Source organism: Arachis stenosperma, chromosome 3 (genome assembly GCF_014773155.1).
Source record: "Arachis stenosperma cultivar V10309 chromosome 3, arast.V10309.gnm1.PFL2, whole genome shotgun sequence".
NCBI classification, from domain to species: domain Eukaryota; kingdom Viridiplantae; phylum Streptophyta; class Magnoliopsida; order Fabales; family Fabaceae; genus Arachis; species Arachis stenosperma.
In genome coordinates this window covers 23,147,332-23,166,747 of record NC_080379.1, presented here as the reverse complement: position 1 = coordinate 23,166,747, position 19,416 = coordinate 23,147,332, and the positions used below count along the sequence as shown (strand labels likewise).

Genomic DNA, 19,416 nt, shown 5'->3' with positions numbered 1-19,416 from the left:
TGATAGATAGAGAAGTGTATGTGGAGCAGCCACCTGGTTTTGAAAATAAAGAGTATTCTGATCATATTTTCAAATTATCTAAAGCTCTCTATGGTTTAAGACAAGCTCCTAGAGCTTAGTATGAGATACTTAGCTCTTTTCTTTTGAAAAATGGCTTTCAAAGAGGCACCACAGACACAACTCTATTTATCAAGAATTCTAATGATTCTTTTATTCTAGTCCAAATATATGTTGATGACATTATTTTTGGATCAGCAAATGAATCCCTTTGTTCTGAATTTGGAAAACTCATGACAAGAGAATTTGACATGAGTATGATGGGTGAACTTAATTTTTTTCTTGGGCTGCAAATTAAACAAACTGAAAATAGTATTTTCATTCATCAAGAGAAGTATGCCAAGGAATTAGTTAAGAAATTTGGTATGAAAAATGCCAAACCCATGGGAACTCCCACGCACCCTAATTCTAAATTAGATAAGGGAGAAACTGAGAAAGATGTAGATGAGACTAGGTATAGAGGAATGATTGGTTCTCTTATGTACTTAACATCCTCTAGACCCGACATTGTGCAAAGTGTTGGATTGTGTTCAAGGTTCCAATCCAAACCTAAAGAGTCACATCTTTCAGCAGTTAAAAGGATCATTAGATATGTTCATGGCACATCCAATTTTGGTCTTTGGTATCCTAAGATTGATGATTTTTCTGTAGTTGGTTATTGTGATGCAGATTTTGCTGGTGATAGAGTTGATAGAAGGAGCACTTCAGGCCTATGTTGTTTCCTTGGAAAGTCCTTAAATGTTTGGTCAAGTAAGAAGCAACCAACAGTGGCTTTATCCACTGCAGAGGCTGAGTATATAGCTGCTTCTTCTTGTTGTTCTCAGCTTTTATGGTTAAGAACACAGCTTGCTGATTACAAATTAAATGCTAAAAATATTCCCTTGTTGTGTGACAATATGAGTGCCATCAATATTTCTAAAAACCCAATTTTGCACTCTAGGACTAAGCATATTAAAGTGAAATTTCACTCAATAAGAGAACATGTCCAAAAGGGGGATATTAGTATTCAATTTGTTAAATCAGAGGAGCAATTAGCAGATATTTTTACAAAACTATTAGCTGAGGATAGATTCTGCAAGCTTAGGACTTGTCTAGGAATTTTGAGTTATGATTCTCTATTTAAAAAATGCTGATGTATTTGCTAGAGCTTTTTATCTCATAAACAGGTATGAGACAATTCTGGGCAGGTGATGAATGTTTCCTTCAAACCAGCATGTTCTGGGCTTGTTTAAAGTAAAAGTTAATCTGGGCCAACCTCAAAATCAGATCTAGAGTGGTCCAATGTGTTTCCTTAAATTCAACCATCTCTGGGCCCATATATGAATGTTACAATTTTTTGTTTGGTTGTTGTGTTTGTTGGGCTGTGTGCTTAATTTTTTTTAAAGGATTTTCATTTAATGTTCTTGATCCAAAAAGATTTTCAGTTTGATTTATTTTTTAAAAAAAAGTTTTCAAAATTTAAAATTAATTTTCTGTTTTAATTTTTAAAATCAAATAAAATCTTTCCATTATGAGGTCAGATCTTTTCATGTCATTTCAAAAGGTGATGCAGTTGCATGGTTTTGGAAATTCACTTTTGGGTACGGTTACCAACACTCCCTCTCTTCCCTCCATAACTTCTCCTCAAACCCTACGGTTTCTTCCCTCTCACCCTACTGCTTCTCTTCCCTCAAAAGCCTAAATCTAACCAAATGGGAAAGAAAGTTATTGCTAAAAGAGCACCGCGTAAAAAGATCCATAAGCTTCCAGGATATCCTAGGCCATCAACTTGCTCTCAAGACACCACTTTCACTCCCTCACCTTCTCCTCCTACCTCTCCTCTTCGCACTGTTCCCATGGCTCAGACCAAGACCACGCCACGTTTTCCAGCCCTTGCCAAGTCAACGCCACCACCTAAGGTAGCGCCAACCAAACCAAGTTCCTCGAAACCTAGTTCATCCAAGGGTAAGCGTCCTGCTGTTGAAGACCCTGTTCCTGAGACAACAAAACCTAAGTCAAGGTCTATTCCAGTGCGTTCACAAAGAGGTAACCCTCATCTCCCTCTCAAATCTGTTAGAGAACCTGACATTGATCATTTTGCTCACAAATCACACTTCATGACATCTCACTCAGACTATAACCCCCATCGTTTCAAATCTGCCATGAACCATGATTTTTTTGAGGGAGTTATTAAGTATCGTTCTCTGTGTCCATCTTTTCTTGTGGATTTACCTACTTTGAAAAAGAAAGGTTTTTCTTTTGTTGAAAATTTGGAATTTTTAGACTGGAATCACCTTTTTAAAACCAAAAAACCTGTGTATCCTCTGTTAGTCAAAGAATTTTATGCAAACATGACTTACCATGAAGGAAGTGTGCACTCTTATATTAAGGGCAGAGACATTCTTTTAAATAATAAAACTATTAGTGATTCTTTAAAGTACACGGATGTTGGGCCATGTGCTTATACGTTTGTAAAGTGGTATGAAGGAGTTGGTATCTCTTATCATGATGCTTTGCATCACATCTATGAACATGTTTCCTTAATTAACGGCATCACACCCACTCACAAAGCCCTAGGATATGAACGTGCTCAATTGCACCGAATTGTCAACCACATTTTACTTCTTCAAAGTGGTTCATATCAACGGATTTCTTACACGGACACACTTGTTTTGTATGCCCTAATCACTAAAACAGAAATCTCTTTTGCCTATTTGATGGCTAGATACATGTTTAATTCTGTGAGAAGTGAGAAAGATAAAGCACTACCTTATGGCATGTTTTTAACTTGCATATTTGAGTATTTTGGTGTTGACCTGTCAAATGAGGATTATGAAAACAGACATTCATACCTAAAAGGGGGTGGTTCAGTGAAACAGCAAAAAGTACCAACTAGATCTGAGAGAGTGGTTCTAGATGATGATGATAAAAAGTTCATTCTGGATGACTCTCCTCCTCTGTCCACCGAGGGAACTTCCATCTCTACTGAAAAGTAATCCGCTCTGCTGAATATTGTCAAGGATATGGTCCAGGAGTTTGTCTCCCAATCCAATCATATGATTGCCATGAGCAAGGAACAAAGGAAGCTAGCTAGCAAGCATGAAAATTTCCTCCGAAAATCAAAGGATAGAGTGGCTGTATTTATGAAGTTCATTGATAATCTGAACCAGGATGAAGATCAGGCCACTAATGATGAAGAAGGAGCTGTTTCGAAGGGGAATGGTTCTGATGCCTAAGTTTTGTCTCATAAATACTGCTGCTGCTGTGATCTCATTTTGTCTCATGAATTCTATTTAGTGTGCTACTATTGCACTGTTTTATCTTGGATAACTATAATAACTCTAAATACTGCTGCTTTATTAGACTAGTTAGAACCTTGGACTGTGATCTAACCTTTTCTTGCAGGGATTAAGGTGCTGTTTTTTGTTGAACTTACTTATTTTTCACCCTTGATGACAAAAGCGGGAGTAATAGGTGCAATAGCTGGAATGCTAAATGCTAAATTGACTGAAGTTGCTTTTGATTACTATTTTTTGTGGATTTTGTTTGACTGCTGCAGATTTTAATAATCTTGATTTGCAAATGTTTGCAAATATTATGAACTGTTGTGAATGAGGTTGGAAACTTGCTTTATGATATGTTGCTATCTAGACCCTGACCCTGATGTGTTAAAGCTCTTTTTTGGCAATTAAAACTATCACTGTTTGCTGCATTTTTGGTTAGCATATAGCATCTGTTTAGTTCCATATAAGCAAATGTAAACAGGAACAAAGAGGAAAGCATAAATTCAGGGGGAGCTAATCTTGAAAAGGAAAAGGGGAGCAACATAAAAGCAAATGACAAAAATCAAAGGGAGTTTCTAAACCTTACTCAAACTTAGTTCCTTTTGATTATTGCTTAAATCATGTTTGTCATCAGGGGGAGATTGTTGAGTTAAGAAATTAACTAAACTAATCAGTGATAACAAATATTATTTTTGGCAAGATAAATAATTAGTGTGGATTATTGATAATTGTATATTACTAATTATTTATAAAATGTTGCAGGCCAAAATTTGAATTACAGCCCAAATGGAATGGAAAATAAAACAAAGCTGGTGGGTTAGTAAATCAAATGAAGCCCAATGAAAAACAAAGAAAGAAATCAGATGAGCCAAACGGGTTACATGAACTATATCCGATCCAAGCCCAAGTTGAGTTCAATTCCCTCCATCTTGCTCTTACCAAAGCAACGTTCCTCTCTCTTTTGTCTTAGTCAAATCAGAGTTTCAGATAAGTAAGAAAGAGAAAGAGAAAGAACTTCTTCCACACGCCATTCACAGAAAAAGAAAGAAAGAGAAAGATCAAGCTTGAGAGGCCGAAGTCTAATCATCCAGTTCAAACCAAATCAAGCTTAGGTCAAGATTAAAGGTAAACTCTTTCCTCTTTCATGCATCAGATCTTCTTCTCCTCTTCCCAACTCTCTGCTCAGTCTGAAATAGGATACAAAGGAAAGTTGGTTTTCGTTCTCCTATGCTGCGTATCCATGGTCTCAAACTTGTCTTGAGGACCAAGTTATTTTTCAAGGGTTTAGATTAAGTTGACCACTAGAAGACTTTTGTGGTTGCTGTTTTATGGCTTTCGGCCAAGATGAAGGAGTCAGAAGAAAAGTTTCTACTCTAAGGTTTAATGAGAAAAAGTGAATCTGTGGGTTAGTGAAGCTCAAGGCTCAAGGTGTTGACCTTAGAAGAAGAACCAAGCAACAAGCAAGGAGATAAAAGAAGTTTGTTGTTCATTCAGAAATCAAGGAGAGATAACCAGAGTATTAAGGTTTTGTTCCGATAAGTATTCTTTGAGAAAGTTCAACTAACCGGACAGTGTAACCTAATCAAAGGTGCATTCCACCAGTATGAAGAACTGAATCAGAGGCTTGCTAATCTGGTTTTCGCATAGCACAAGGCTGTTGATGAAGTCAATCTCCTTCATGTTTTTCTGATTGTAATGTGCTTTTCTACGCTTATCTTTCTTTAATTTCTTGTGAGAAAAGGCATTGTGAGAAAGCTCAAGTAAAAGCCATGAGTGAAAAAAGGTTGAGTGATACACTTGAGAGAAAAGCCTAGAGTTATTTTCTGATTTCTTTAGGTTGGTTAAGTGTCTTGTATCTTGTACCTGTTAGATATCCCTTTCTTAGTTGGGTTAGCACTAAGAGTGAATAGTTAGGTGTTAGCATAGCCAATGTCAAGTTAGGGTAGAACTTGAGTGTGAAATTAGTGTATGTAATACTTTTAACTATAGTGGAAATTTCTCTATTGTTGTGGAGGAGACTGGACGTAGGTTGCATAGCACAAGGCAACCGAACCAGGATATATGCTGGTGTTAGCTTTTCTCTTCTCTGCTGTGTTCTGTTTTCTGATATTCATAAGACAAAAATAAATTGTCTCATAAATTTTTGCTACTGAGTACAAACAGAATCAGAATTGAAAATTTTGATTTAAAAGGGTTATAACAGAAACAAAAAGGTAGGCATAGATTCAACCCCCTTCTCTAAGCCTACCACAACCTTCAATAATTTTAGAGATCAAATTTTGATACAAATTATTACGATCATAATTAAAAATAAAATTTTTCATTCTCAAAATTTGATAATTTTTTGTGAAATGAAGTATTTTTTTAAAAAATTATATTATGAATGACAACATTTTTTTAAAAAATAAAAAATTTAGAGATTAAATTTTGTTCTAAATTTTTTTTGTGCATGTTTTAAATATTTATTCAAATATTGTCACAAAAATTTAGATTTAATAGATAAATCATTTGTTAAATATAAAATTTTTTTGTTATTTATAAAAAGTATAATATTTTTTAGTTATTTTTATCGTATTTTTAAATCATTTAGGAACTGTTTTGTCTATAATATTTTTTAGGGATCATTTTGTGAGCTGCTGAATTTTTTGGATACTATATTAGTAATCATTCCGAATTATAAAAAAATAACAAAAAAATATAGGGATGATCTTTAATTTAAGATTCACTGATTTGTATATTGATTATTGAGTTACAAAATGAATATTCCTCATACTATATAGAATAATCATCCGAGTATTAGGGATAATAAACATCTTCCCAAAAGCCTAAACTCATTTTAGGGTTCACCAAGAATTGAACTCTTGATCTTTTAGATCTGACGCTATAATACCATGTCATGATACCATTCATCCCAAAAGCTTCAGCTGATAAAAAAAATAACACTAATAATTATATCTCTAATACTTCATAAACCTCCATTATACATATTGTACAAATATTCCATTGGCTCCTCGTACTTTTCCCTTCACAATACAATAATTCTCCATTCAATCATAACACGCATGATCATGAGCACCTCTTTATAAGTCTCTAATATTATCCAATGTGTGGAAAAGAAATTGCATATATGTATAAGGTTTTTATTTTTATAAGGTTTTTAATTTTTTTATTTTTATGCAATTTCAATTAGTTTGTATTTTTTTCCAATTGCGATAATTAATAAGTTATATGAATTTCGTTATTAATTTGAATATAATTAATTTGATAATAGTGATAGGAGCGATGATAGTAACAGTTCAGATAAAATTATATGAAGAAGGATTTGGGTGGTAATATTGAAAAGGATTAGTAATTTAGAATAAGTTAGATTAGGAGGATAATTTAAAAATTTTGAATAATCTTTTAGAATTTGAATAATTCTGCCAAACAAAATCCATTTTTATAGAAACAAAATTATTTTTATTTTTTTATAAATAAATTTATCAACATATTAAATATTTATAGATAGAAATAATAATTTATCTATCCTTATACTATTAACAAGTCTATATTATATATATATATATATATATATATATATATATATATTATAACAATATCATATTCTTAAAAAAATAGTAAGTATTTGCTATGAGTGAAATAAAAATATATATAAAAAAGGGACTGCATTTGACAATTAAATGAGAATATCACATACTCGAATTTTTTTATTCAATTCTATTCCAATCAAATATGAAATTTAATTTGGTAGCTATTCGGTCTAACTATATTTATAAATTAGAATCCAAACTAAAAAATAAACGTGACTTGTTTTTAGTTAAAGATAATCTCACTTATAACAACCCACTTAGAAACAAATTTAAATGATGATCGAAAAATCAGGCAAATATCTTAACCTTTCTGAAAAGGATCGCATCCTATAAACATCAAATCCTAAACATATAAAAGGTATGCTACTCACTTTGAGTAAACATTATACTCATCTTCTACTTTTATTAATTTAAGCATTAGAGTGTCTTTGCAGATACCTACTGTCGTTGTTTCTCTTGAAATCAGTGTATACCTCTTCCACTTCAGGCGAAAGAGAACTCAATTCCTAAATAGGATGAACTATACCTTCACAGGACTTACTACACAAGAACATTTGGCGCCCATCATGGGGCCAAGTTTACTTAACCTCACTATCATCTTTTCTGTCCAATAATTTGTATGATATACCCTCAGGTGTATTACATACATTGCTCCTCCGTGGAGTCTTCATCTAACTCATGACATACTCCTCTCCCGAAAAAACGATAGATTGATGACTCACTTACTCTGATATTGTCTATCAGCGGTTTTTAATATGGCTCCTAGCAACTACAAATATAACTCCTCCATACCACGTTTGCTATAGTACAGCTCTCATCCTATCATGCAATCACTAACTAGATCTCCTTCCGTTCCATCTAAATCCCCATCTGATAAGTCACATCCTACAAGGTGATCATCATCTTTCCACAGAACAAATAAAAGGTGTGTGACTCCAGACATTGCCTATAGATCAATGCTAATATCAACGCCCAATTATGGTCCCACTCAAGCATGTAGGCTACATGTTCGAAGCCGGCTCATATGAAGAATGGCTTGGCAAATTCGCTGGGTCGTGTCAATATATTCCGTCTAGTGCGTAAGAGCTCGCCACCCAAAAAAAATAGATAAAATTTAGGCTATAAAAATATAAATTTCATACACATTGAATGCATAATTTAAATTTTTTACCATTTGTCAAAGCCGTCCAACAATATGATTATCCCCATCTAGCCTATACAAGTTATGCTCATACTCTTTCAGCAAGTTCTGCTCCATTCCTACGGCCTATATAAAAGTTAAAAAATATCGATATAATTAGGACATTAAATCTAAAATAAAATTTACATAAAAATGAGGGTAAACTACTTAGATAAACCAAAGGCATGAAAATTACCTATATTACCTAAAGCATAAAATGGTATGTAGATTTCTCAAAAACAGTTTCTATATGAATCAAATTAGGTTAATTCGAATTACAATTTTTAGTAGTAAATCGAATTGGACTACATAGATTTATTAGGGGAGGTTTAGATACACCTAAATTGAATTAGGCAATTTCGATTTACATATGCACTAAATAAATCGAATTAGACTGATCAAATTTATGCATAGTTGGTATGTTTTTAAATAAATCGAAGTAGTTTAATTCGATTTATTTTGTTGGAAATCAACATGCATAAATCGAATTAGGGTAGGCAGATTTATTATAGTTTCAACAATATTTTTTTTAAAAAATATCTTTTGATAAAATTTAGGAAATTTAAAATAATATAAAAAATAAATCAAAGTCTATTAATGATTCCAACACTTTTTATAAAATTATATATATGGTATTTTAGAAAAAATTAAAAGCTTGAATTCGAATGTCTGGATTACCAAATACATTACATGTGTACAATAAGCCTAGGAATGTACATACTCTTCATATTTTACCAGATTCTGAGAAAAAAAATGACAAGAAACGGATTAAAATTAAAGATAATTTAAAATAATCCATTGATATGAATTTTGTGAAATAAACTGAAAACTGTTATATGTCAATTGATCTAATTATAAGAGTTACAATTAAAAAAATAAAAGAAGATTTTTTAAATATTATTAAATCATTTGTTCAAAAGATGCATTAAAAATTAGACAAGACAATTATTAATGATTATAGAAATTCAAACGTTTTACTATTTATAAAATACATTAAAAACTCTCATTAGTCGAGATGAATTAAATATGCATCACTTTCTTAATATTTATTTTATGTTTATTTTATTTTAGTTTGTTTTATTTGTTTTAAACCCAGTTATTATTTAACCTATTTTTATTTTAATGAATTTATGAGTTAGAATTTTAAATTTAAGAAGTATAAAAATTCCTTAAAATTTGGTAGTCACTGTTTTTTCTTAATTTTAATGAATGAAAATTTTTTTGAGTTTTTTTGAGAAATTTCGGTGTAAACAGGAGAGAAAAAGTGATTCCCTTAATTATTGCATCAAAAAATTAAATTAAGGTACAGAAATCTCTTTCTTTAATTTTTCATCTTACTCTATATTACATTCTATATCACCTATTCTATATTTTCTTTACCATAAATTTTATCCAAAGATATTTTTTTAAGAAAATATTGCTGAAACTATAATAAATCTGCCTACTCTAATTTATGCATGTTGATTTTCAACAAGGTAAATCGAATTAAGTTACTTCGATTTACTTGGAAACATACCAATCATGCATAGATCTGATCAGCCTAATTCAATTTACTTAGTGCATGTGTAAATCGAAATTGCTTAATTCGATTTATGTGTATCTAAATCTCCCTAATAAATTTATGTAGCCTAATTTAATTTACTACTAAAAATTGTAATTCAAATTACTCTGATTCGATTTACATAAAAATTGCCTTTGAAAAATTCACGTAACATTTTTTGTTTTAGGTAATATAAGTAATATTTTCATGCCTTTAATTTATCTAAATAGTTTACCCTAAAAATTAAATTATATTAAACTAATAATAAAAAATATTAACGTAATCTTAGTCAGTTTATAATTTATTTCAATATATTCTAATCTAATATGCTACTATTAATATTTTATTTCTATACTTAATTTATAATTTATTATCATATTAGACTAATAATAAAGAATGCATAATACTAATACCATAATATAAAGGATCTCGTTAGGAAGATAATGAACTATTTGTACAATGGGCTATTGAGTTATAAAATAAATATCCTCCGTACTATCTAGAATAACCATCCGAGTACTAGGGATAATAAATATCTTCCTAAAAACTTAAATTGATTTTGGGGTTCACCAAAAATCAAACTCTTGACCTTTCGGATCTAAGGCTCTAATACCATATCATGATACCACTCATCCCCAAAATTTCAACTAATGGAAAAAGGTAACACTAATGGTTATATCAGTTTTACTCCATAAACCTCTATTGTATACATTATACAAATATTTCATTGACTCCTCGTACTTTTCCTGATATAAATTATACTATACTACTCTAAATATACTTTAAACTTAAATTAAAATTATAAACAATTCTAATATAAATATTTGTTTTTATATATTATAATCTATTTTTAAATATTTATTTTTTAATAATTAAAAACTATTCTATATCTTGCTATCAATTCTAAAATCATAAATTATTCTAAAATATTTATTCCTCTAATAATTAATAACTACTTTTATATAATACTAATTTAACTATTCACATAATACTAATGCTATAATATAAATTATATTATATTTTTCTAAATTCATTTTAAATTTAAATTTAAATCATAAATAATTTTATTGTAAATATTTAATTTTATATATATTATAATCTACTCTAAAATATTTATTTTTATAATGATTAAAAATTATTCTATATATTATTATTAATTCTAAAATCATAAATTAGTTTAAAATATTTATTTTTATAACAATTAATAACTATTTTTACGTAATACTAATTTAACTATTTAAATAATAATAATATTATTATATACATAAATAATAAATAAAAATAAGAATAAAAAAATTAACCTGATAAATAATGAAATGTGAGTTGAGAGAGGACAGAGGAAATTAAGAGAGAAATTGAAAAGTAATTTTTGAAAGAAAAGCAGAAAGTGAAAATAATAAAGAGGAGAGGAACGCTTGCTTTTGTAATTGAGCGAATTTCACGCAATTCGCCAAAATACTAGGCGAATTACATGTCCAATATCTAATTTGTCAAACTATTGGAAAAATTGAAGTAATCATTGTGCAGTCCATCGAAACATTAGATGAATTGCGTCACGAACCAAAAAAAAAATCCATCTTTGTAAATAATGTGTTTTTATTTTGTTTAAGAAATCATGTTTTTTTTTAATTTATTGTAAAAAAAGCTTATGGGGTTGAGTCATCACTTAATTGTATATACACTAACATTCATAAACTGCAAACGAGACTAGAAAAGATATTTTTGGATTAGATTCTCTTTATTTTTTTATTTTTTAATTTTTTAGTAAAATATAATTTTTTATTATTTAATATATTTTTTTACATATTTTTTTTATCCTATTTAAAGAGTATAAAATAAAATATCATATTTTAGTAATTTTATAAAACAATTAAATTTTTTTTGAGAAGATTCATTTTGGAGGCAATTATGGCCATGAACTCAAGGAGGGACTAAACCCTTATCACATTTTTTTGAGTCATATGCTCTCCACAATAAATACACCGATACAAACGCTTGAAAGTATAAAAGAAAATCCAATATTCGCATTAGAGGTGTATATGAACTATGCTATATCGGGTTTAGTTTAACTCAGATTCGATCCGAATTATAGATTGGGTTTAATTTTTAGACTATAACTCAATTTTAGATCCGATAAAATTTACACGTTTTTAGATCGGATGAAAATCAGGTAAAAATAGGGACGAACATAAGGGGGGCGAGTGGCGGCCTCGGCCCCCCAACTTTTTTTAAGAGTAATAAATTATTATATATAATTTAATTTTTTTTAAAAAATATTTAGTATTTAGTCTAGTATAAATAAAAATCCAATCTAATTTAAATATTAATAATTTTTAATATCTAAAAAGTAAGTAACAATATTAAAGAAATCTGAAAAAGATATTATTACTAATATTTTTTAATTAAATAAAAAATTTTAAATATCATAAAGTGAATTCTTTTTCTTCTTGTAGCCGTCTTTTTTTATTCATTTGCCATTAGTTCTCTCTGTTTCAACTGCTACAATTAAGAGATCTTTTTCAACTATGAATATTGTGAAAAATAATTTAGAAACAAAATAAAAAATGAATTTCTTGATAATTTTCTTTTAATTATATTGAAAAGAAAATTACTGAAAAATTCTACACAAATTCCATTATCGGTGAATTTTATGATATGAAGAATCGACCATTTCATTAGTAAAAAGTATACACATATTTCTTTTTACTTTAAAATATATTCTCTGTCAATATATTTTTGTAGTACATCTTATATTATATAATTTTTTTACATAATTTTTAATATTATATATGTTATTGGCCCCCATAATATCATTTCTGGATCCGTCCCTGGGTAAAAATCGGATGAAAATCAAATTTTTACTATATAAAAATCACTTAATCTCCAATCATTATTTCACAATTCACATAATATAATTCACTTAAAAAAATATAATAAGAACCAACCATTCTCTAAAATTAAACCATAACCATAATTAATACTAATATTGTCTAATAACACCAAATATTTAAATCAATACAAATAACACAATATTATGCATTAGTCAAAGTCTTATGCATTTTAAACATAAAACATTAACTTATAATCTTATAATGACTAATAATACAAAATATTAAGGTTTACAATATTTAAATTCCACATAAGAATAGTCATCACTCATCATCTATCACTAATAACAAAAAATATTAATTGTATATGATGACTAGGCCATCGGATCGAATTCGAGTAATCCGAACTATGACCCGAACCCGACTCAAAATAATAACTAGGTATATTTTTGAGATCCTTATCCAACCCTAAATCTGATGAAATCATACTAAATTAATCTCTAAAATATTCAAAGCCGGGCCGGACCATGTATACCTAATACGCATAGAAGACAATCCACATCAATATTATATTATTATGAGACAAAAGAAGCACCTTCTCTTCCGCATTCTTATAAAAAAGAGATATTGTCCATCCAATTCTTACGTCCATTTTTTCAGGCCAGCCCTCCACACACACTTGAAGGTTGAAGCAGACAAAAAAAAAAAAGTAATTTTTAAAAAAAAATTGAATTAAAAGACCTTTATACCTCATTAGTCCTATGCCCCCACCCTTCAAATTATTTTTCTTACCTTAAAAATATGTTCATTACACAGTTTACCAAATAAATTAATAGTATGAATTATTTTTTACAGAAGTAATTACCGAGTGAAATACTAAAATATAGAATCATCCCAATTTCCAGTTTTCCACTATAACACAAAATTAGAAAAAAAAGTAAAAAGGAAATACAGCTACAAAGCACTTAATTAATATTAAAGTAAAACTAATTGTGATTGTGACTGGAAATGAAAGTGACGCCTTGTGAAAGATGATCTTCTAGAATTCAAAAAATTAACAAGCTTCGAAAGACGTGCTTCTACAGAAAAATAAAGCACTCCATGGAAACAAGTGGGTTCTCAATGGACTCTTCCTGCAAAACAACGTCGTTTTTCTCCTCAGTCTCCTCACTCTTGTTCTCACCACTGTCACCACCTTTCTCCTCTACTTTTTCCACCGCACCCTTCGCCGCTGGCACCTCTTTCCGACCACCGGAAATAGCGCCTGCCTTGCTCGCTGTGCTAATCGCCCTGGCACATGATGGCGACCTCGACCGCCGGCCGGATCCTTCGCCGGCGTCTCGACGGACTCCGGCGGATCCCACATTGAGCTTCCGGTTCGCCGCCGAACCCGATTCCCTGCCGCGAACCGGCCTTAAACCACCGTGAAGCCTCTTCTCCGGCGACGGCTCCGACCTCCTTGCTGGAGACTTGAGCCTCCGCTCTCTCCCGGAGGCGACATTGCCGTCACAGGCGTGAGGGCGCTTCCTCGACGGGGATCTGTTGCTGTTCCACTTCATTGTTGTTGTTCCCTCCCTGATGCTTCTTTTGCTGGTTACTTCTTCTTCTCTCTTCTCCGTAACTGTGGTAGCGGTGGAGAAGCTTCCGCTGATGCTGCATGGTTCTTCTGAGAGCTGAGACGCTACCTCTGAGACTTCACCTTCTTTTTTGTTGATGATAATGGGGTTGGGAATGGGATGTGGGTTCTTTGATTCGATTTTGTCATCAGGGTTTTGAAGAGGAGGCAGAAGGGTGTCCGATTCTGGCTTCAAAATTGGAACTTGATTTCGTTTGACAATGGGTGTTTCTGATAGGACCTCTTTCACAGACTCTTCCTCTAACACTGGTGGTGGTTGTCGCTGTGGTATTTGTTGGTTAAGGTTTGAGTTGGGGAGAGAGGGTGTAAGATATTGTTTTTGGTGATATGGGTTTTGGTTTTGGGTCTGGGATTTGCTGATGCAGCAACCCATGTGGAGGTTTGAAAAAACAATGTTAGAGAGTTGAAGTTTTAGAAGGTTAGTACTTAGTAGTGGGAAGAGTTCATTGGGGTTCGGTGTTCGGTATTCGGGTATTGGTTTGAAAAACTGCGCACAAGAGACAGTGTAACGGCTATTGAAGTGTAGTAGAGGTTAGAGAACGTGAGGGCGGAATTGGGGAAGGCAAAGGTAAGGAGGACGCAAGGTGACAACTTTACAGACACGGGCCAGATTGAAAATTGAGAAGGGTAATAAATATGAATCACGCACCAAATTGTTTAATTAAATTTTAAACAAACTCTCTTTTCTAATTAAGAAAGTTTTGAATTCAATTTTCGGGTTGGACACTTCGATTACAATTATATAAGAGAGGCGTTAAAATCAATTACTAAAATTATTTATTATATACTTTTTTGGTGAGCAAAAAAAAGCCAAAAAAGCTAAAATAAATCAATATGCGAGTTTGCAGCAAGTTCTTTTGTGGTTAGAGCCAAGAATAATGATCAAAGCTACCAACAGTATCCTGTTTTGCTAAAATGTCTGCAACCCTGTTAATTTTTTGAGGAGCCAAAGAAAATTAGATTGTGATATCACTACTAGTCTTTATGTCAAGCACCTTGTTAAGAAGCTGAGATTTACAATGAGATTGAGGAAAGTTTCATTGATTAACAAGATTATAGGTCTCAATGGAGTCAGTTTCATAAACAAGTTTACAGACACCATGCTCTAGAGATAATATGAGACCACACCTGATTGTCCACAATTCAGAACGAAGCACACTAACAACCAAAACCAAATCTTCCAAAATTAATAAAGACACGAAGAGTGTTAGGGGGTAAGGAGAATTTAAGATGTGTAGCTATCAATTAACCATCATTTGTAATGTGTAGCTATTAATTAACTATCATCAGTGTTTTTAATGGTGGGAGATGATATCTAATGGTGTATGATTACTCATTTTTCTTTTAATGGTTAAGTGCTGGCCAAATTTTAATAAATGTGCTGATCTCCTAGACTTTCTCTAAAGACACTCCCATCACAATTCACTTTATAGTAACCTTACTCTAGTCGAACCCACTTGTAGTTCACCCATGTCCCGGGATGGTGGAGAGAAGATGATGACGCTTTTCGAATCTCTTCAGAAAAAAGTCTTGATTTAAAAGGTATCACTATAAGAAGAATGTTGAGTACCGTCGAATTTATCGTCAGATTAATTAAATACATCCGCCGCTAAAAAGATTACCGTCGAATTTACTGTTGTCGTTGGATTGAAGGTATAAGCATCGCCGAAAAATGCTTTCCGATGGATTTATTTTGTCCGATACTAATTATCAGCGAAATTTTCGTCGGTCTTTTCAATGAATTTGGCGAGATTGTGTTGATGGTATCCGACGGTGACTTTGGCACCGTTTTCCGTGTTTAGGTGCCAAGTTACCGTCGGATTTTAAATCCTACAATAATGGTAATGTTAATTTTACTTTTTAAATTTTTTGGTACTGTGAAGCCACAATTAGTAGATTTAGGCATGGCAATTTCCCCCGGCAGGACAGGTATCTGCGGAAATTTATCCGTCGGGAGACAGATTTGGGGAACTTTTTTAACCCACGGGGAGCGGAAACGAGGACCCGCGAAATAAACAGGGCGGGGGCCGGGAGCAAGGTCCCCGCCCCATAGAGACCAGTATAATACCCACATATGTAAATGTCAAAAATACCCTTAATACATATATATATATATATATATATGTTGTTAACAAACTCTAACTCTCCTAACCCTTATTCAGTTTCTCTACCGTCACTCCTTTCAGACTCTTTGCCTTTCCTTCTCCCTCTTCTTCTCTCCGCCATCCCCCTCTAATCTCACCACCATCTGCCAGACCGCCACCCTCGTTTCCTCTCACGGCTTCCACCTCTCACTCTCAACATCACTTCAGAAGATAGAGTTGACATCGCGTGCCTGAAACCGACGCACCCCGAGGAGAATCGTCATCACGAGCATTGCGAGGAGCTTGAAACATCTTCGTCTTCGGCCTCACGTCGTCGTCTTTTCTTCTTCGAGAGCCAGAAGCGTCGTCATCTTCGGAAGAAGTGTTCTTTGTCGTCGCCGTTTTTGTCTTTGGCAAGGCAGTCCGATCTCCATCGCGTCGCTGCCTCTGTCTTTAGTAAAGGTATTTCTATTTTTCCCTCAAAACATAATTTATTTTATTTTATTTTTCTTCTTTTCAGATTGATTTATTTTCTCAACAAATACAATTCTAATTTTTTTTAAACCTGCTTCTGTATTTTATAAAGGTTTAAAGTGGGTTTGCAGAAAGATTTCGTGGTTTTTGATGGTTGATGCGATTTGTATAACTGTACAAGGCAGTGTGGTATTTGGTAAACAGTTTTACTATTTTAGGTTTGGTTTAATTTTCTTGGATTAGTGATGGCTGCCTGGATGAATGTAAACTGGTGTTTGATGCATCTGGTTGATTAATTTGGTATGTGGTTGTGCTTGGCAAAAGTAGATTTGAAATTGGATGAATGCATCTGAAAGTTTTTATGGTTTGGGTGTTTTATGGTTTGGATTGATTTGGTTTAGGTATGGATTGTGAATTTTTGAGTTAATGTTGTTGGTGATGGAGATTATTGTAATGTTAATTGAGGATTGTTTATGTTTACAATTTTTTTTGTTTTTTTTTTATTTTTTAAAAATTCGCGGATATCCGTGGAGACCCCGATCCCCGATGGATATGAGGTCCCCGTTACCCATCGCAAAGATGGGTCGGGGACGGGGACGGATTATGGGTGACGAGGTGGGGGCGGGGGGCATGTCCCCGCCCCCATGGAGACCCGTTGCCATCTCTAAGTAGATTCTTGTTAACAAATTATTTTATTAAAAAATAAATAGTTTTAATAAAATAAAATGTCACAAGTATAGAATACAATGAAGTAGACAAACAAAAATGCATAAAACCCTAAATCCTACAGATCTCGGTAATCTTTGTCTTCGTCGGTGGCGTCGTGGTCCACCTGCTAGGCAGCAGAGTAGGTGCTGCCATCGGTGCCCCACCAACAGCATTGCCGCTGGAACCAGCAGCACCACTACCTCCAGCGCGCATCTACTAGCTGTACTCTTCCATCTGCTGTCGCAACCGATCGAGCTGCTCCAGCTTCTCTGTCAGGTCCGAATTGATGGCAACGCTTGCAAGAATCTGTTGATACCTCAACTCAAACTACTCCACCTGCTGGTGAAGCTCCTTTGTTAGCTTCTGCACCTCCTCCCTCAAGTCGACAACTTTCTGAGGATTAGCAAGGTTAATGGCAGAGGCAGAGGCAGAGGAAGCCGCTAACGCGTAGGATTGGAGGCCATTGGCGAACAATAACCCCAACCCGAAGTAGCGATTCTTGTGATGTTCAAACGTGGTTTCGTGCTAAATACTATCAGGATCTACCACTGAGGTCTCGGAGCCATCTTCGTCGGCCCTACTAGACAGCTGAGATTGCCGGGTCACGGCCTCCAACCTCTACGTGTACTCCTCATGCGTCACACACGTTAGTTGTGATTAGGATAATAGTTAAATAATTGTCTTTAAACTAAATAAAGTTGAAAGTTAGGATTAATTTAAACTCACATAATGGGCTGTAGACCAGTCGTCAATAAATCTCTCCTTGTTTGCCTTCAAAGTACGGGTATACTTGAAGGTCTCCGCCAGTGTTGCCTCACGATCGAATGACTTAGACTACAAATTAATATATCAACCAAGCAATAAAATAAATGAACAAATTAAATAATGACAGACAAATATATATGAACCAAAATACAAAAAATCTTAATTCTAATTTCGAAAACATAATTTTAATTTTTTCGATTTCACTGAAAATCTTATAAAAATTTCAACATAATCTCCCCTAAAATTCAGATTTAGCCACCCTTGAAGGGTTCCATCCAAACTAAATATCTATCAACCCTTCTCAACTTATTAACTTTTTCAATCATTATTAAGGTAACATACAAATAGCTCAATCATTATTAATACTATCAAGCATTTTTCAAAAAATTTCAGCAACAGGAATCAGTAAATAGCTCAATAATCCAACATTTTCCAACAATCTCTGAACCTAATCTAACCTACCATAACCACCTAAATCCACAAAAACAAAAAATTAAACTAACTAAACTCTACTAACTAACTAATTAACTTAATAATAAAAAAGAAAATTAAACCAACGAAGCAGTTCTATATCAACTCAACTCAGTTCATATAGGACTATATAAGTATATATCAACAGAACAAGACTAACACCAAAGATCATATTCAAAACAAGAATGCTTATAAATCAATTTACATTCTTATAAAATAAATAAACAAATTAAAAAACTAATTCAAGTAACTACTAAAATATTAAACAATGTCAAAATTCTTACCAATCTGGTCTTACACTTCATGACGGTCGCCGACCCACCCGTATACCTCGACGACTTGGGCAATGCCTTGTTAGCGACGTTCGTCAGACGACGATGCTTAAACTCGTTGTTATCTCTAAAATAATCCTCTATTTCATGCTTAATGTTTGGGTGAATCCACGATGTCAGGTGGTCTTTCTCCTGACGAAAGTCGCTCATCATCTGCTGAAGTCATTTGGCTGCCCGGTGGTCATAAATCTTTTTAATCATACCATTGTGTTTTGCATCCCATATGAATTTCAACTGCACAAAGTGATTCACCAAGATTAGTTAGTCGGAATAAAATACAGTTCAAATGATGTTAATTAATTCAAACCAAATTGGGTTCTTATCACCCACTTCTAAAACCAACGCTCTCTAGTCTCATCCAGGATCTACGTGTAGGTCGGCCACAGATGGTCGTACATGAACTTAATAACCTTGGATATCTCATGTGTGCAAGCATTGGGGTTTGATGCAAATCTATCAGAGAAAAAATCTCACATTAACAAACACAT

At 32.9% G+C, this 19,416-nt stretch overlaps 1 protein-coding gene across 1 annotated transcript; it reads right to left on the bottom strand.

The window, feature by feature from the left end:
* Positions 1-13,537: 13,537 nt before the first annotated feature.
* Positions 13,538-14,467, bottom strand: LOC130965681 (uncharacterized). The gene has a single exon (XM_057890440.1). It carries the CDS (start codon positions 14,465-14,467, stop codon positions 13,538-13,540), a length of 930 nt encoding a protein of 309 aa, XP_057746423.1.
* Positions 14,468-19,416: the final 4,949 nt, after the last annotated feature.